The sequence below is a fragment of the Polyodon spathula genome, chromosome 6 (genome assembly GCF_017654505.1).
Source record: "Polyodon spathula isolate WHYD16114869_AA chromosome 6, ASM1765450v1, whole genome shotgun sequence".
In the NCBI taxonomy this organism is placed as follows: Eukaryota; Metazoa; Chordata; class Actinopteri; order Acipenseriformes; family Polyodontidae; genus Polyodon; species Polyodon spathula.
Window position 1 is genome coordinate 14,248,902 of NC_054539.1, and position 20,684 is coordinate 14,269,585.

The 20,684-nt window shown below is 38.2% G+C and overlaps 1 protein-coding gene across 2 annotated transcripts in view; it reads right to left on the reverse strand.

Annotated features, from left to right (window-relative positions):
* LOC121316876 (lysophosphatidylserine lipase ABHD12-like) overlaps window positions 1-20,134 on the reverse strand; it is a 37,978-nt gene extending 17,844 nt beyond the window's left edge. Inside the window, exons 1-2 of one of the 2 annotated variants that reach the window (XM_041252158.1) lie at window positions 19,733-20,134; window positions 1,923-2,044 (exon numbers count right to left, since the gene is read on the reverse strand). In XM_041252158.1, the coding sequence (XP_041108092.1) occupies window positions 1,923-2,044; window positions 19,733-19,923 (313 nt within the window). In that variant the 5' untranslated portion in view covers window positions 19,924-20,134. Of the gene's footprint in view, window positions 1-1,922; window positions 2,045-7,254; window positions 7,355-19,732 lie in introns of those variants that run through there. The other variant, XM_041252159.1, reaches the window with a different exon arrangement.
* Window positions 20,135-20,684: the final 550 nt, after the last annotated feature.

Below are 20,684 nucleotides of genomic sequence, written 5' to 3' on the forward strand. Positions count from 1 at the left end.
ATTCAAAACAGCTATAGGTGCTGGACTGAGCTAAGAAGCATATAGCATTCTTATACAATGAAGCAGCAATAAGTCAAGCAATCTGCAGCCAAATAACTGATTTAGTGCTTCTTGCTGTGTGTGTGTGTGTGTGTGTGTGTTGTGTGTGTGTGTGTGTGTGTGTGTGCGTGTGTGCGTGCGTGCGTGCGTGCGTGCAGTGGCAGGTACTGTTTTCTCTACCTGGAGCATCACAGTGGTGCCAGACAGCAATATTCTTAATGAGCTACATTTCTTCAGTGAGAATCAGAAGATGTATTACAGGGCTGGCTTTCTGACTTTCAGTCTAGGACAAATCAAGTATAAGCAGCTACAATGACTCACGAAATGACAATTACAGTTCACGGTCGTGCTCTAGCCATATTATATAATACATCCAGCCTTCCAGGAAAATGACAAACTCGATTAACGCCATTTGCCACTTCTCACACAGAACAAATAGGGAATATTTGTTAAATAGAGATCTCTCTCTGGTTTATCTTAGAAAACACTGGTAAAAACAGACATACAGTGCAAAGAACAAACAAAAGTGAGATATTTTAAACATGATAAAGAAGTGTTATACCCCAAACAAGGCTGGTAAATGCACATTCGCAGCCTTTGCTAGAAAACAGTACAGCTTACATTTCAATGAACCAGCATTCATCTCATAAACCAGTAAACCAGGGATAAACAGGGAAAACATTGAATATTTATGAGTAGGTTTTGTTCAGCAAAGCAGACTGCAGTATTGTCAAGTCCTTCACAGGACACAATATATATTACAGTACATGTACTTTATAAGCACATAACAAAGCTCCAAAATCTTCTTTTTATGTTGCTTTGTCTCATAGGCAACATAACTCTGCAGGGTAAATTATTTTAGATCACCAGCTATAAATCGCCAGATTGGAAGGAAGCAGTATAACGAGTACAGCAGAAACACATTCTTCTCTGCATGTATTTGAACTCCATTCATAATATTTATTTAAAAAAAGTTATCTTGTAAGGTTGTCACACTTGCATTGTGACCTTATACAAAAAGCACTAATGCAGATTGTTTTCTCTAACATCTGTGACAAATGGCACCTAATTAGAAATGTGTGCAGATAGCTGGGATGTTGCTGACTACAGCCATTTGTCTTTGTGTGCAAGATTAGAAATGCACAGGCATTTAAAATGTGACTGCAGTGAGGGAAGGAATAGCGGATCAGTTTCCCAATGTCAATGAAGTTCTTCAGAGTTACCCAAAAACAATACATCAAATCAGATACCAGTAGATAAACTGAATCCAGTAGACAGAGGAACACCAGCCCAAAGGACATACAGTAGCAGTGTGTAGACACATTATGAAATATCTGCAACTAAAATACATACTCAATGTGACAGACTGTTCCCAAACTAAAATAAACAGAACACTAAACTGGAACTGCAACTGGAAGAAACAGAATTAATAAATCTGAAAGTTTACAACTTCTATACATCTTAATTGCATTTCACTGCATCCCTAAATGTACAGTACGGCATTAAGCCCAGAAGAACTATTTCCTCACTATTAAATTATACAATTATAACAGTATGCAGAGCAGCATCTCTTTGTAGTAAGATTTTGTTCTCCTGGTCATCCAGTGTTGCTCAGAATGTAACTAAGATTGTGGCAGCTGCTTCATTTTTGACAGTCTAGGAGTTGAGGAATGCTCACTGGATGATCCCCCACTGAAATTAATATAATGACTATGTTTGCCATATTATAATTAGCATTAGGGTCTTAACCTGATGATTCACACATGCTAGAACAAGTATGAACATACAGTACTGTAGGTCTCTGCTGCTATTAGTCATATGAAGAAATACATACGTGTTTGTATAGTTGTGTCGTTAAACAAGAGGTTTATATATCTACTTACCAAAGTTTAGAAATACCAGTTTGGCTTGAATGGCAGGGCAGAGTTTTATTATGAATGGAATGGCTATGTACAGTCCAATCACCCAGACGAGAAGCTTCTTTAATCGGGAGAACAGACCATTCCTGAAGGAGGGAAAAAGAAGACGGGAGGCAATAAAAGAGCTGCCCAACGCTATGCTGAGTTAGTCACGATGCCAGATGCTGCCTGAGGAGGTACATTTGATTACACTGGATGTAATCTGTGCACAACAACAAATAACATAATGTTCACTGAAGGCAAAAAACACAATAAAAATGGTATTATACATGTATGTAGTAAATATGTGTAATAGTTTCATGTATAGTAGCAGGGATGGAAATAAGACTCCCAAATTGCTTAGCAGGTTCACCCATTCCAGGTTTTAATACAGCTTGATTAACCACAGTGTATAGGCAAAAAAAATCAGATGTGTTATTAAATTCTTAACAATAACCAGGACTGGATTAAACTGCTGTGCAATTGGAGCCTTATTTCCATCCCCTGAGTAGAGACTGTATTTTCTGTGTGTGTCTGTTAAATTAAGCTAATCAGCGACCTCTTTCCTTCAATGTCCATAGTTTTACCCAACAGCCAAGCAAAGATAGCAGAACATTTGTAAAGCTCTGCAAGTACCACAGAGGGACAGAGGAAGTTGGCCGTTCAAGATCGTTTACACAGCTTCCCTATTCTTCCAGACTTAAGCAATAAATGGGTTATATCGATCCCAGAATTTATATCCTTCTCAGTGCTATTCCCATCGTTGCCACTTCTACTTGCTTGCTTGACAAGTAAGTAGCTTTTTACTGAAGCTGGCAATAGTTTTGCAATGTGATTCTGCAAGTTCTGTGGTAAATGCCTGTTTGCTCAGGCAACTCATGGAAAATGTGCTTGCAAACTTGTGGAGAAACAGGCCCCCAGGATATGAATTTTGAGAGTGGGAAAGCATTTTTACAGTAGTGTGTAGCTTCCTTAAAATATTCTTTTATGTATTTTTTTTTTTTTAATTTAGCCATTGCCAATTATTTTTTTATTATTTTCTCCCAATTTTTTTTTTAGGCTCAGCTCACCACGACCACCCCTACGCTGACTCGGGAGCGTTGAAGATGAACACACGCTGTCCTCTGAAGCGTGTCCCTTCAGCTGACCGCAATAAAGTATAATGAAAGTCTAATGAAAAAGAAACACATTCCTCTAAAACATTGCAAATATATACCCTAAATGTAACTGGATATACATTATCTCCAGTAATTTGATTCAGCAGTTGGTTTTGTGAAAGCTCAAAGTTTGAAACGTGCATGCTTGTTCAACAGTTCTTCGTTTAAAACTTTAGCTTCTGTTCAGTTTGTGGCCTAGAATTATTTTCAAAATCAGATTAATATCCAAATTTCTGTTCGCTAATAAGTTTCTTACATGCATGCATGAATGGACCTATAGAATTACATCGGCTGCACTTTGTTGTTGATACAATTACACAAAACAAAGTTTTTGTGGATGCCGGCTGGGCCTTATCCATGCCACTAGCAGACTGTATTCCATTACACATTATAAATAAAGCCATTCTAGCTTTCTGCTCCCCTGCCATGTAATCCCTGTCACTGCTCAGAATGTAACCAAACCTTCTATAAAAAAGAGGTGCTTTTCAAATATTTAGGCACATAAAGGGGACAACAGGCTGCATCAGAGGTAAAGGGTTTGATTTTAAGTCCATCTGGGGGTCAGTCAGTGTTTCATTTCACTTCTCCTGCAATGTAACTCTTTCAATGGGTTTCAGATACTTGTTACTTTAGGATAGTAGACAACCCTGTAACTTGAAATTGTAAACTGTAACCTAAATCTTCTACCTGATATGTGCAACCTCTAAAATGAGACTCGCCGTATTCTTAAGGACCTTTTTTTTTGTTAATTATGTTACTGTTAATTACCGACAAGAACAAAAATAAGAGTCAACAGAAAAGGTGCTACAGGTAAAAGCTATCTGAAAAAACAGGGCTTTGTATGAGGAACACCAAAACAATCAGACAGTCAAAAGACCCATTGGAGAACATAGCTAACCAAACACCAAACAACGACCACTATTTAAAATGTATCAAAAGAACCACTTAACTCAGCCATCATTATCTCTATCATTCATATGGCTAGAAGTTAAAACAATGTGGCACTGAAACGTTTTACTGGGTAACACCTGCAATGTTACTTGACTGATACCCCTTCTCCACTGGCACATCCGACCCGTGAGGGCTCGGTACTGTACGGTACGGGTACGGGTGGTTCTCCACTGGCTATTTGTCGAGCCGAGCAAGAACTAAACCATGATGATCTGGAGTTATGAGTCAGAAATGAGAAAGTTTACGCCCAAATTTCTGGCGCTTTGAAGTAAATGGATATAAACCGAGGATACGGTACGCTTAACTCAAACAACCAATTCTACTAAATTTCTCATCCTTGACCTTTATTATATTAACATAAAGAAAAAGAAAATGCGGAAAATAAAAAAAATTCTAAAACTTATTTACAAAAATACAGCAAAACAAAATACAGCTGTACTACGGCTCTCACTGTGCCCACACAGCTTCTTTTTTCCCCCGTCAACAGAACTAATTGAACTTTATTAAGTCGATATAAAAATCAGTAAAATTTGTGGATTATAAAGAAAATTCCTAAATATATTTACAAAATATAGCGATACAAGATACAGCTGTACCTTTGGTTGATTCATTTTTGAACACCATTTGTTTGCGCATTTTTTGACAAACTGAGTTAATTAATAACAATAATTAATAACAGCTGTCTTTCGTTGTGTGTGACGTCAGTAGCGCGGCTCGGCTCTGCAGTGGAAAAACAGCCCAGGCTCCCCTTAACCACACCGTGAGGGCTCGGTACGGACTCGGTGTGACTCGGTTGTACAGTGGAAAAGAGGCATAATAGTCACAGGGAACTTCTTTTGATTATCAACAAAAACAAAAAAAAGCAAAGCTGGACTGAACAAATAACAGCAGCTAGTCACTCCAATAGCTTTACATGCAAACACACTTTAAACAAATAAAACTTGATAAGAACTGTGGTTATCTACTGATGCAAATTACGTGTTCCAATAATAACAACATCTGCTATTGATCTTAAAAATCGACTTCTCGTCCTGTGGCTGCAAAGAAAGACTTCATACGTCTATGTTATGTCAATATAGCAAAAGGTAGTACTTGTTATTCTTTCCATGCCCTGAGCTATAATACTGTACAGCATGTCCAGAACAGGTGGTTGAAAAGATCATAAGAAATACCCACGAGTGAGTTTACGTAAATTGGTTTTCAGTAAAGCTCATCCAAGCAGGCTAAGGAACTATTTTAATTGCAAAGGTGATGTATTGACCCCTAAAAGCACAAAATAGCTCATTGTAGTTTACCGAATGGTTCTGGAATGCAGAGGAAATATGTTCGAGTTCGTATGAATACATACTCTCCATATACCAATTCATTTGTGTCCTTTAACAAAATGGTCCATCGTTAAATGGTCCATTTGATCTTATTATGCTTCATACAAGTAGCCCATCACAGGTACCGTGATGCACATCGTATTCTGACATTAATGTTTCATTATACCGCTACCATCACTAAACACTATACTGCAGAAACAGTCTACAGTAGAGTAGGTTTCAAAGTATCAGGATGCCTGTATTAATTATCTGCCATAGTAAAAACAAAACAAGCAAAAAAAAAAGTTTATAGTAGCTCGGCCAATAAGGGTCAACAGAGTGATGCAAAAAATGTCAAAGTATGTGGAATAAAACTAGTGAATTGACTGACTTTCTCGGATTGATCAACCGGTCACAGTTGCACAACTTGAGATGCCTTTTACAAACACAAAGGCGCATTTAGTGTTTCTATCAAATTCACAGGCAACACACTCGATGCCAATAAAGCACAAAAATACTGTTTTTATTCAGTTACACCAGCTTCTCAAACAGTGCTTTATCACAGCCAGAAAGTTCTCTTAAATCCTTATCTGGCAAGAGAACCTGATCCATACAATTAAAGGAAAGTCACAGAGTAATTGACTTTCAAAGAACAGCTTCTGTTGAGTTGAGCTTGAACTGGAAAGTATCATAAAACCTGATGTAACCTTGCATGTATGTACTGTAATACACTGTAAGTAATGAAGAAATCACATGAATCTCTGACTCCTATAGAAGTCACACTTCATGTACAATTCCCACAATGCACCAGACCATTCTGATTCTATGATTATGTCATTCTCTGACGTCTTCCAGCCAATGCTGTCTTTTTTGAGGTCAATGTGTGGATAGATTGTAAATCTGAGTTGGTTGTACACAAGGTTCTGTATGTATAGATGAATGCCTCTTTTCAGAATTGCACATTAGAAGACAGATGTCATTTCATTTTTACATAACACAAGGGGACAACTGGCCTCCAAGCAAAGCACTTGGGCCAGACACATGGACTCTGTTCCTGGTCTTGAGGTCAACTGACAGGACAATGGTGTGACCAAAAGTTCATAAAATATGCTTTTTTTCTTTTTCTAACTGGCGCATTTAGATCTTATTACAGTACAGCAGCTCTAATTTGGAACGTAATAAATGAGGTTTTGAAAAGACATGTTTACCTTTATAGTTAGGGTGTATTCGTAACCATCATTCCCAACTGCTACTAAATCATTTCACTTTTCAGAATGTGTATCTAATAACTCAGACATTTACCGTATTACTGATCTACAGTATATGATCATACTATTAAGAATATCATACTATTTGTGCTGTGCATGATTCCCTATTGTTTCTGGTGAGATTATTATCTATGTATTCCTGCAAAATGTATTTGGAAAAGAAACCTCAAGGGTTATCGTGGGAAAAGAAGGCAGGGAAACATATCCATGTAGCACAGGTTTCAGTGCACAATGCTTTTTCAATGGGCTACTATGCACACTGCAACACCAATATGTTGTGCTTCCCTGGGACAGAAAGAAAGCCAAGCAAGATACGATCCAAGCAGAAACAGATGATCATACAGAACACACATAAAAATCTATTAAACAGGTTAAAAAAAATGAAATACTAGCCAAATAGTACATGGTATAAATGATCCCTTTAAGAACTCATAAAACCCAATTACTAGTATTTCAGAGAAAGTAAATCAAGTGGTAAAATAGAGCAATCATTTTTACCAATTAGGTTACAAGTAAAATCAGTCGTTAACTGGTAGTAATACCTTGCGACAAACCCAGTGCAGCTGGCATCACTTTGCTAAGAAGCAGTCTAGGAGTATAACACTGACTTAGTAAAAGGACTGTATTGCCCTCTCACCTTCAGCTGACATCCAGGATTCCCTGGCTTGAGCACTGTGGGAGGCTTGGCACTGATGATTCCTAATCTGTAGCCAAAAAGGGCAGTGTTTCCAGCACTGTCAAACTTTCAAGGAAATTTACTAAGCAGAAAGGTGTCTACCAAAAGAAACAATCACTTATAAATCCAGCGATAGTCAGTCACTCACAGACAGACCACGGCTCTTGTGTTTCCCAGAACTGCAGCCTGTGCATTAAGAAGTGTCCCAAATTCAAGGTGACGCCTCAGTGCCAAGCCCTTGAGACAGTAACCAATGCCAAGGAATCAGACCGTGGTAGGATCAGGAAGAGGAAACGGATCTACACTGACAGAGGTCACAGCAAGCTGGGAGCAAGATCAGAATGACTTACAAATGGACTTCCATATGATCACTGCACTCACAAATATTTTTTTTTTACAAAATGACAGATGTATGTAAAAAGGCAAGTTTTAACTGACGTATGCAGTACTGAGAGGTATAAGTTTGAAAACAGAAATATCCTTGGTTTATATTTGCTAATTAAACCACAGTTTCAACTTGTGTTTTCTCTTCCTTAGAGGAAAGCTTACATCGTTGTTCACATTGCTCCCTGAAGTTTTTACAATTTCAGCATTTCTAACAAACAGCACCAGCTTGGACAGATCAGAAATGCAACAAGCAATACCACAGTTAACAAACTGGGAGAAAAACAGGTGTAATCACAACTGGAAATGAGAAGCAACACACAATTGTAATGCTCTGTGTGATAGCAGACGGCCGCAAACTGCTTCCATATGCGTAACTGAGGTTGTATCTTTGTAAATGCATATTTATTTGATGTTTTATTTTTCCCTCAAATTGAGGGTGGGAAATTTGGGTTGTGCCTTAAATTTGAGGGTGTCTTAAACTCGAAAGAATACTGTATGTATCTGTATGCGTCTGTATGCTCTCTTTTGTACCAATGAAAGGTTTTTATTATATGTACAATACAAACAGGTTAATGAGGTCCCCATTGCACTACCCCCAACAGGCTTCTTGTGTGCCATATTCCCCAGGCCGTCAATGCAAAAAACAAAAAGCCATCTACTGCATCAAAAACAAACCACAAAGACAGTGAAAACAAAGGAACATATGCTTTGCAAAGCATGGGAAACAAACCCAGAAAACCAGTTGTTTTGTCATGTTGTTGGCTCTTTGCTCTTATCATAGACATGTACAAGCTGATCCCAGCTAATACTGAATATACAGTACAGGCAGGTTGACAACTACAATTGCACTCAATAAAAAAGGGAAATGATAGTACCCAAACACTTATTATTTAGATGCTCTAAAATGCAACTGAATAAATGGTGTTTGATTAGAAGATGATTTACAATTTTTCTTGTTCGTTCAAGAGACTAACACTGGCTGTTACAAGAAAAAAAGCCCCTATACTTTAAAATGTTAAAGTCTAGTGGTTGTTGCCTACACTCTTAAATGCATGTAATTACTGTCGTGTTTAATACCATCTGTGCATCCTGTAAGGAACCAGTAAATGTGTGTTCCAATTCCGCCTCTTACTCGTCACCAGCAACTGACAGGATGATCTGAGCGGCTGCCAGTTTTCTATCTTGAAATCAGTAAACAGCTATTACTTTTAATTGAGTCTTTTCCAATTAGTGATATTTATAATTGACAAATTGATTACTGTAAAACAAGAACATTTCATGAGCAAGAAATGTTTGCTAATTTCGGGTTTATTAAAAATCTGCAAAATGAATGTGCCGTGAAATATATTATTCATACATGTGCCGTACATTAAAAGAAAAAGAAGTGCAAACATTTATTGCAGCAAAAATTGACCTCGATGGCCATTAGCGAAATTAAGTTGCTGCCAAAAAAAATTCAGTTTTACAGTACTGGTACCGGTAAGTATTAAGTGTTCACATGGTCATACATTCATGTGTGTACTATATGCATCATCCACCAACTAGTCCAAAACTAAAATGTCTAAACGTAAAAAATAAAAATAATAATTATCGATCGATAGATAGTTAGATAGTTAGATAGATACAGGTCAAATCCCTGTATTGTGTTGGCGGTTGGCAGGGATAGGGTTAATTTCTGTCCCTGCTATACAACTGTGGGTGTGTGGCTGTGTTTGCACAGTCACAGGTGTAATTGCTTTATTTAATTTAATTGCTGTCACCTGCCTGTAATCAGCAGGCAGGTATTTAAAACAGTAATCAAATGTTTGTGGCCAATCCTGTTCCTGGAGAGCCACAATCCAGCAGGTTTTATAGATAACCCTCACATCATCAATTTCTGAAGAATGCTAGTTGTTGATCAATTTAGCAAGTTAATTTATTCAATTAAATCAGGAGTGCTCAGCTCTGGTCCATGAGATCTACAGGGTGTTCAGGATTTTGTTCAACATTATCTCTAAATTACTTAATTGAACAAATTACTACTTGCATTGAAAAAAGGACTGCTTAACCACTCAATGAAATTGTTCCAAGTCTTTAGAAATTGATGATCAAGGGTTACCTAACGCAGGGGGGTGGGGGTGTTCATGTCAATCTGGTCTCCCCTGGGAACAGGCTCGTGGTTGTTGAGTTCCTTGCGTATTCAAATGGGGCGGGGCATTATTGGATTTTATTTAATCACCCTGACAATGATTCTTATAAAAGGACTGTGGCAAAGTGCCCCGCCCCTGGGCTATTTAGCTGTGTTGTATGTTACATGTAGTGTGTTAATGTTGGTGTCATTGGTACATGGGATATAAATGGGTTTGTGTAACACGGGTGGTTAAAAATGTAAATTGCACAGCACTTTGCGTGCAGGTAAAATCTAGTAATATGTGAGCAAATGGAACTGCACTTACTAATTCACGATCGAATCTCGGTACAGCTGCATAAAATAGCATGTTTTCACTCATTCAGGGTTGAGTGTTCAGTGTGTGGAGAACGGGTGAGAGAGAGGAGATTTATTTCGATTACAATTGCTATTGTGTGCTGGAAGTGCCAGCACGGTACTTGTGTTCTCTTCGTCCACTGTTTAGTATTAGTAACACGTATCTGCTTATTATTGCCTTATTATTATTGCCTTGACACAACAAGGAAAACAGATCGCTTCATCGGTGCCCAGGCTCTGAAATTAGAGCGGTTGTGTGCCATTTATGCATTTTCATAACAAATCGACAAAGATTCTTTAATTATTTAAAGTTAATTCTTAAGTCAAGGATCTGCCAAAATAGAAAAAAGTACCGGAGGATTTGCTGTGCACGATTACATGATCACTAACCTACACGTTAGATACCAGTTTTATAGTAGTACGCAAGGAACACAATACTGTCCTGTACAAATAAGGCACAATTAAACTACAATGTGTTTGAAGTAACCTGCATATCCTGTATAAATTCTAATTTATAACTCTAAACTCATGCATGTTGGTAGAATCCACTGATCATAAATATTATCATCGTGGAAATGAAGATGTCACCACCATTTATAACCAGAGTGATGATTGTATATAGTTTAATGACGATGTAAAAAAAAAAAAAATAATAATAATAATAATAACAATAATAATAATAATCTGGTGTACAATAATTTCTTTATACGCTAACCGTGCACAAGGGGGAGCATGTGTGGCAGGGCAAATCCCTGCCTAGAAAAAATGTGTTGGTGGTTGGCAGGGATAAGGTTAATTTCTGTCCCTGCCAGATAAATGTGGGTGTGTGGCTATGTTTGCCACAGGTGTAACTGTTTTATTTAAACAAATGCTTGAACTAGGCAGTCTGTGTGAAGGCAAGAGGTAAAAGAACAAGGTACTGAGTAAAGTTTTGTGTGTGCTGTAGCGTGTAAAAAAGTGTCGTGTAACAGGAAACGAACCTGAAAACTAGTGAAATCCTTATATATATATATATATATATATATATATATATATATATATATATATATATATATATATATATATATGAGACACACACACTGATGCACAAAAGAAACACAACACTCCGGTATAATGGATTTCATTTAAACATAAGATATGAGACAAAAAACGGAAAATGTGAACAAAAATACGGATCAAATTTTCAGTTTGAAACGCGACACCCTATCAAAATGAAAACATTAAAAAGTTAGAATCTGGTATGACCTCCCTAAGCATTAACACAATCCTGGCAGCGTTGACGCATAGACCTGATGCGCCTCTGGATAGCCTCTGTGGGATGTTCCACCACTCTTCCTGTGCAGCTGCAGCCAGCTGGCGAAGGTTGGCTGGTCGGGGTTGTCTCCTGTGGATGGCACTGGTGATTTGGTCCCAAAGATGTTCTATTGGACTCAGGCCAGGAGAAAAAGCTGGCCAGGTCAAGACCTTGACATTGTTTTCTTGAAGTCGTGCAACTGTAATCCTAGAACTGTGTGGTCTTGCATTGTCCTGCTTGAAAATTGACACTTGCACTTATTGGCTTGCAGGACCAGAAAAAGTGCTGCCTCACGGACTTTGTGAGTGTATCGCTGAGCAGGAAGGTTGCACTCAATCTGACCTGAAGGCGTTCTTGTGTTAAAGAAGATTCATCCACACACATCACACTTCGAAAGCCCCACTGGTTGGCTTGAACAATGCAACAGTCAGCATAACGGTCCTGGTTCGGTGTGGTGACAAATAGAATCCAAAAAAATAAATAAATGAGAATTTGGTCTTTTTAAAATAATTTGTATTATTATTATTTTAGTAAACGTAACACATTTTCACAGAACAACCCTTCTTTCAGGCCAGTCAGTCACATACCTGAAAACACAAGACCGCTGAGCTGCATTTCCATCGTCTTAACCTACTATGTACTTGGTCTCCTGTAATTCTGCTTTTATTCGTTCTGAATCTTGTTAGAGGTACTGAAGAATACTGTGGCTATTGACAAGCGATTGCTTAACATGCTGTATTAGTCAGATATCAGAGAAAGTAATTCCATATAATTCTCTATTTGAGGAATTACTGCCTTCATCGAGCCCTCTGAATGCCTTGCTTGCCAAGGTAAACAACAGAATCAATCAAGCATTGTGACAGGATGACAGAGGATATTGGCATTCTCAAGACTCAGAGACAGGGTATTTTAGCAAATCGGAGGGTTTACTTTAATAAACCAAAACATAAATAAAACAAAGAAACTCCACACGGTAAAATAAAGGGCACAGTGGCCAAAATAAAGATTTAAACAAAACAACAGAAATATCTTAAACAAAACATAGAAAACTCACAGTAGTTACACAGAGCTTGGCACTTCAGTGCTCCTCTTCTGTTCACTCTCGGATACTACAGGATGGGCAGCTTTGTATTGGCCAGCTGGGCCAATTAAATAATTATATACTCTCCCAATTTGGTGATTGGGGTCATGTGTTTAATTGGCGGACATTCAGGCTCTGGGCTGTAGCGCCACTCCAGAGCCAGAATGGTCGCCAATCACGTGACCCTTTCCCTCTTTGCGGACCTATCTTGGACCAGGTCCAACATTACAATTTTCCCTTTCCTGTCCGACATCATCAAAAAGACCCGTAAAGCACGGGTCTCTAGTCGTTTTTTCTCTGGAAAAAGCCGACAAAACATTTCAATGGCTGAGTGAGACCGATAGGAGCCAGAAAAAAAGGGGGTATATACAGAGATAACACGGACAAACAAAGAATATCACTGACATTTGCAGAGCTTTTTGAGATGTTATAGTAACAAAATAATGACTTGATCGCATTATTGAGGAGTTTGGTGATAAAATGAGTGATCAGGAGAGGATTTATCAGTATGCACGTCTATAAAGAGGTATGTGAAAAATACAGCGAACAAGGGGTGGGGCTTGGCTGGAGAAACAGTACTGAATGTCCTTTTGCGATTCAATGCCTTTTAAACCTGTTTTACACATGTAAAATACAGCGCGTGTGAAAATAAGTTGGACCTGACGTGCCTGACAAGCGCTGAATAAATAGACCGCAAAGAGTTAAGAACCTCACAATGATCTCACTTGCTTGTTGTAATGTATTGTATCCCTACGCTTCTGCTCACCCAGATGATCAACTGAATGAACAGGTTCTTAAACGCTTGATTGATTCTGTTAGGAGTATTACAGTGGCTCGCAAGTGACTTTGGGAATACTCACGTTTTTGTGCTGACTTTGTTAGACATCCTAGATTGCTGTAACCAGTGCTGTTCCATATCACATTTTCTGTACTGAACAAAATACAGTTCCAGCAGTATACTTTTAATTTACAGCTACCGGTAAGACATGGATACCTTTCATAATTTGAATGTTGCAAGTGGAGAGTCCCTTCCTGTGTCAGTTCGGGTATTCGTGGTGTAATACCTCTCCTTTTTTTTTTTTAACAATCTCCAATTTTTCTGAGAAAGTTTTTTTGAAAATTGACTCGTAACCAAATCGACTACGATGTCTCCATTGCCTAACTCTTTTTTTTTTTTTTTTTTTTTAATTTGTAAAAAGTAATTCTAAATATTACTTCAAAGTTCTCAATATAATTCTCAATAACGGTCTCTATAAGATTAGCAATATTGCGTGAAAGTCAGCTATTCTTACACTGCGCACCCTAGCACATTTATGCCCTGCCTCTCCTCACTAATGATTGGACAGCTGCAAAACCAGGGCAGATCTTTTACGTTCCCATTGGTTAAACTCACAAGACCTTCAACGGTGTGTGTCCCGCCTCTGCTCACTCATGACTGGACACCTGCATAACAAGGGGTTGATCTTTGATTATCCCATTTATTAAACCTACTCAAGACCATCAACTATTTATGTACCACCTCTGCCCGCGGAGAACATGCAGATCTTTTATTGGTTGATTTTATTTGATATAAAAAAATAAAATTCTGCACGATTAAATTGTAAACAAAAATGTATCTGCGATTAAATCCTTAGCTGATTAATCGATCTGATTAATCTGTTAATCTGAGTAGCCCCAATATATATATATATAATATATATATATATAATTCTTCTTCCTCAGCACAATGGTCTATGCAACGATACAACTATAGGCATACAAAACCATGATTTAAGGGAGGAGGAGATAACAGATAACATGTGATACTGCACTGCTCAGAGTGAGTAAATGCCAAGACAGCAACTATTAGTTAAGGCTTATTAAAGGTCAGGACTGAATGAGTACAAAGCTGTCTTGAAAACCCAGCAAGAAGAGGAACTGAACCACGAGACCTGTATTAAAGAAGAGGGGAATATGCAACAGCTGTCCAGACATGGAGGTCAAAGGTGGCCCTTAAACCAGGCAGAGTTAACTGGCAGCCAATCTACCATATTGACAATGTTGATATTTAACTCTGTAATGCCCATTTCTGTATCACATCTGATACAATGCATAGCCACCACTCTATATTAGTATTTTGTAAATCCAGCCTCACCAGCCCGGGTTTTTCATATGCAGTAGATTATGAGTTACTGGACAGGGAAACTATTCTATTTACATAAATAAATAATAATCTATTTAAATAAATAAACTAGCTTCTCAAATTTCAAAAATGCTTGGGTGGTTAAATTAGCATAGACAGAAATGAACAAATATCTCAAATTACTCTACATGTTCAGCAATAAACTGTACCATAGGTCTTATTAAAGACATGAATACAGGTCCATCACTTCCCTAGTAAAATGTGGATTTGGTTGACCAGACAGATGCCACAGCTCCATCTGCACAGAAAAACTAATCTGTAAAAATAAATGGTTCTGGCTGCAGTCTACAATTCAATCTGCAATGGGGAAATTACACAAAAAAAGTATTTGTTTATACACACATTACTGTGTGTATAATTTTTTGTATGATTGCTATTTATTAATGAATACTCCAATCTCTAATATTTCCATAAGGGTATAAAATAATTTACAGCCTTAATGTTCGTTCAACATATTTTTTTTCTGCAGTCAGAGATTTAAACCAGCCTCTCTTGTCCCGTGCATTGGATGCTTTTTTGTGTTGCCTCGTTTTGATTTTTTTTTTTTTTTAGGACAATAACTAAGAAACAGACTAGCTGGCAACCTAATTTATACAAACATCATTACTCCTTATTCTGTGGCTTTGAAGAGAGGGACAGCTACATCTTGCAGTGGTACTGGAAAAGGGCAGTGTGACAGGATAGTGTCACGACCCAAGATGCTACCAACAGGAATTAGAGACTCAGAGACAGAAGCTCCAGTTTAAGAACATAAGAACATAAGAAAGTTTACAAACGAGAGGAGGCCATTCGGCCCATCTTGCTCGTATGGTTGTTAGTAGCTTATTGATCCCAGAATCTCATCAAGCAACTTCTTGAAGGATCCCAGGGTGTCAGCTTCAACAACATTACTCGGGAGTTGATTCCAGACCCTCACAATTCTCTGTGTAAAAAAGTGCCTCCTATTTTCTATTTAAAGTGCAAAGTGCACAATTATTAAACAAAAACACACAAAGAAAAAGGCACAAGGGCCAAAACAAAAGGTTTACACCAAACAATGCATGCACGCACGCACAAACAAAGGATTTCTGGCTCACTTTATACATGTGGCCACTCCCCAGTTAGCAACACGTACCTAATTGGGGAATGGCCACACCTGTGATTTCTGGCAGGGACAAATTTAACCCCATCCATGCCAGCCTTATATTCTCACAGACACACTATTTACAGCAGCCTGGGCCAATGTGCTATATTAAAAGGTGATGAATCGCCACTCTTCATGCTACAGCATTGACCTTGTTTCTACAGAGCTAAGGACTAATAGCAAAAAAATCATTCTTAGCTCCTGCAAGAGCAAAAGGTACACCCTATGTGTTTGTTTCTGTGTCATTAAACAAAACAACATAAAAGATGACTTGGCCAATGTCCTGGCTTATTGGTACTCAAGATCTAGTGCAGTCCAGGTTTTTACTCCAAGCAGGTTCTGTTGTAGTTAACTGAAGCTGTTAGAGGACCAGGACTGGAATGTATCTCGAGGGCCAAAGTTGAGTACCACTGTCCTAACTGATGCAACAAACCACAAATCAGGTAGACATTGACAGTGAAGTCTGTAGAAGCTGGTAATTTAAAAAGTGCACAAATAATCCTTGCTGTAGCACTGGTCTCCAGGATTCCAAGAACTGAGTGGATGCCCCTGTGTGTCATCATCCAATTAATACAATTTCTGGTGGTACTGTGATGTCTAGTTTACACAGCTTTTACTGCAAACTAGAATGGATTTTTCACCTTGCAAAAATAGTAACTGGAGTGCTTTCTTGAGGTAAGCTGAGTAATCAGGGTGCTGGTTCAGGGAAAAAAATCTATTGTTATTTAACGGAAGAAAACCCTAATCAAAGAGAACCAGGTTGGATTTACAGTTACAAAACTGCAGCAAAACCAACACAACCTCATACAAATGCAAACGACACATCTGGCAAATACACGAATACAAACATTTGTAAAACTACTTGTATTACAGAACAGTAAAATGTAGTAAACCACGTAAAAACATGATTACAATGATCATAGTAAAAATGATAAAGTGTTTAAAGTATGATGGATGCACAGTAACGCACAGCAAATTGCTGTCAAATTCAACTGAAAAATATTTTTTTATCCATAATTGTTGTACTATTCTGTTGAGCTACTTTCCAAAACACTGCAGCCCCAACTGCATTAAACGTGCCTATGCAGCAGCAACAATCTTCACACTCGGTCCCTCTTCATCAGAGGAGGCAATATGACCAGACTCCCACTTATTGCTTGAACTGATATTTAGAGATAGGAAAAACAATACTAATTACTAGTTCCCAAAATGCGCCAGCCAAACATTTTAAGGAAATACATTTCTAAATATCCCATTGTGTACACGCTCATTGGCAACCTCATTCTGTCTGTTAGTATTATAAACTGTATGCTTTACAATAACGCTGAATTAATTTGGGCTTAGTGAAGCTGAGCACTAAAGTGCAGTGACAGAGTTTCCTACAATCGTAGCTTACCACGGGGTTGTATTTGATGAACCTATACAGTGCTGGTATAAGCCACAGATTGATTTATTATATGAACATTTTACAGCACCAACGAACCTATTTTGATTGCATTAACCACTTATTGTGAGGGGTAATTTGGAGATATGCATGGACACATGATTGATACCACCCATGCAGGGTCCCCCAGCCTAAAATTCTAGCCTACCAGGGTATAGGTTGATCACACCTCTAAGCCTACTACATGGTACGCCATATAAGTACAGAGAAAAAGTACAGTAGACAACCTTTCAGCTAAATCCTTTCTTCAATTTTCCTGCTGTTAGACACCTTCACAGAATAACTTTAAACCAGATTACTTCTGTGCCAGTTAACATGCCACACCAGCAAGAAACGCAATTCTCCTATCTGACTGGTACTGTGCTTTCCGCCATTGTGACATTTTGAGGCCTCTGATCCCCCACCTCAAATGCTGGGGCTACAGGCCAGGATACTCAGCCAGGACTGTCCCTGCAAGGTAAGCTAAAGGCTGACAAATAACATTGCCTTTCCCATTGCCAATAAACCATTAGAAAACCCTACACGAGCCACGCTGGTTAGTGCTGGATTGCCTATTACCAAGAACACACCTGATAAGACTTTTCTGTTGTTGACATCATTCATCTAGAGGCAGTTTGTAGGTACATTGTGTAATATCAGCAACGCTTCTGTTTGCAGAGTAAGCACATTTTACTGTTACTTGACCTTTATTTAGGAAATACAGCCACAGTAGCTCTTCATTTATCAAGCAACATCTCATGACAAGGAATCAATAGCTGTTGCCTGGATGTAACCTGAAAGACCATGTACAATTTTTAAACAACTGAGTTTCCCAAAGTTAGAATGTCATTTACTGCATGATCATAGGCACAGAAAAATTGCAAACTGAAGCACCAAGTGTGTATGCTGTGAACCTGAATAATTACTTGAACTGGGTTTTTTTCTAGACGTTCTTTTCACCCACAGCAACACAGTGCTATATATTTAAAAAAAAGCAAAAAGATACAAATCGTGGTATATCGGGTAGTCTCTGAATCTCATGATTCTGACAGTTTAAATCACTGCATTCCATGTCAGCAGAAAATTACTGTCCTGTGTGTGTGTGTGAGTGTGTGTGTGTGTGAGTGTGTGTCTGTGTGTGTGTGTGTGTGTGTGTGTGTGTGTCTGTGTTTCAGTGTGTGTGTGTGTGTGTGTGTGTGTGTGTGTGTGTGTGTGTGTGTGTGTGTGTGTGTGTGTGTGTGTGTGTGTGTGTGTGTGTGTGTGTGTGTGTGTGTGTGTGAGTGTGTGTGTTTGTGTTTCAGTGTGTGTGTGAGAGTGTGAGTGTGTGTGAGTTTGAGTGTTTGTCTGTGTTTCAGTGTGTGTGTGTGTTTGTGTGTGTGTGTGTGTGTGTGTGTGTCCGTGTCCATCTGTCTGTCTGTGTGTGTGTCTGTGTCTGTGTCACTCCACTCTCAAGCAGGGCACATTAAATGAACAAATGGTTCTAATGGTCTCTGACCTGGAGAAGGTGGATATTATTCTGTAAATCTACATTAACGTTTTTACGCTTTACACTTTTGCTTCAGCCTGAGACTCATATTAACTACTGATTGTCACCCTTATTTGGGGTTTTGTTGTTTTGAGGGTGGCAGCAGAATATATTTCAGAGAAATTAATTAATTGAAAAGAAAAATATATTTATTGTTGGATTTTTTTGTTTTTTTAGTTTGTTGCCTTGGGACGTTTGCTCTAACAATGTCAGAGTGAGGGGTCTGCACGGTGTTTGAACTGATACCTTCCTCTGAGTTCTTCATGGACTTTGGGGGTGGAAATGATTAGGAGACTATGCTCCCTGTGAAAACTTCACTCATTTTTGTAGTCTTGCATTAAGGAAGGTCTTACAGAAAAACTAAAAACTGACTTGAAACTTTAATAGAAATGTATTACAGAGCAATATAATACAAGGCTCAAAATTCCATCTAAATTACAATGATGAAAACTGACTGCAAGAGGCAAGACTTGGACAAAGAAGAGAAAGTATCACTAAAAACGAAGGTAAAAAAGGATGCTATGAAAAGCTATTCCATATAAAGTATTATCAAAACAATGAAAATATATTCTATATACAACTCTTATATTTAAATTGAGAAGTAGACTAATGCATTTTTTTGTTTATTAAATTCAATTTCAGAAGAAGAATATTTAATAAACCCGTTTCAAGACAACAAAAATGCCACACATTTAATTATTCTTACGCTTCTGTAGAGGAATGACTTCTTACTGTATGTGTGATCATTGGTTTTGTTTCTTAAATGACCAATAAATATTAAGAAATGTGAAAAGAAACTACAATTCAAAGACAAACGTTTCGGTTAGAAGTCTTTTTAATTAGAATCTTCGTTTTGGTCACTGAATTAGTAGTTTCTTTGAGTATTTCTTATTTCAGCACTATCGACGGTTTAACTCGCCCCAAGACTATCTGATGTAATTATGATAATCCCAATCTTACCTTCTAATTTTTCTCTTCGTCGTTTTTTTCGAATCGGTGTCTACAGGATGATACAGAACTTCGGTTCCGAGATCCACTTCTGTTTTCTTGTGCTCGTATTTTAAGTTCGAGCTGCTGTCCAGCGGTGTGTTGCTGTTAGCCGTGACAATGCTCTCTTGATCCGCGGTCAACGAATTATTCCTCTTTCGCATTACTGTAATTTGCAGGACAAAAAATAAAAAATAAAATTAAGACAAAGGGAACTCGGGCTGTTGATTAAATCCTGTGTAGTTTATTACGCCTCTGTCTGATCACGGGCGATCTAAGCAGTGCAGAGTACGTGCAATGCCCAAGACTGGGCTGTTTTTTTCCTCCTAAATACAGCTGACATTCAGCACTTTGCTACATTGTTTGCAGAACTGGGGCTCTGCAGAGACCAGCTGATCTAGCCAAACCTTTCTTTAAACCAATCAGAATACACAAACCCGCCATCATTATGCGTGGCACAACAGAACGGACATCCTTCTTGTGCCAGTGCCCCCACAGTTGCTGCCGGAATATATAGAATAAGCGAAACAAAGCGTACAGAGGAGAATGTGCCTGAATTTAGCAGAAGTAGTAGTTTGTTTTATTTTTGTTTGGTTTTTTGTGTCACACCTTATGGTCTCTATATCAAACATTAAAACCACGCACTTTATTGAAACAAGAACAAAGGTGATCAATCAAACTAATGTAAGAGGAAATAAAAACTGAAGGGATATATGGGAGATGGGGACTTGGGGAACAGTTGATTTAGGCAAAAAATGGCAAACTGTTTTTGTTTTTTTCAGTAAGTTTTACGGGACTCCGTGTACGATTTTATTCCAAACTTCTGCTTCAAATGATTGATAAGCAATTGGGTAAGCAGTCCCAGTAGGAAAAAATGCTCTTAAAAACGACTATACATTATATCCGATTAAGCCACAGTTGAGTA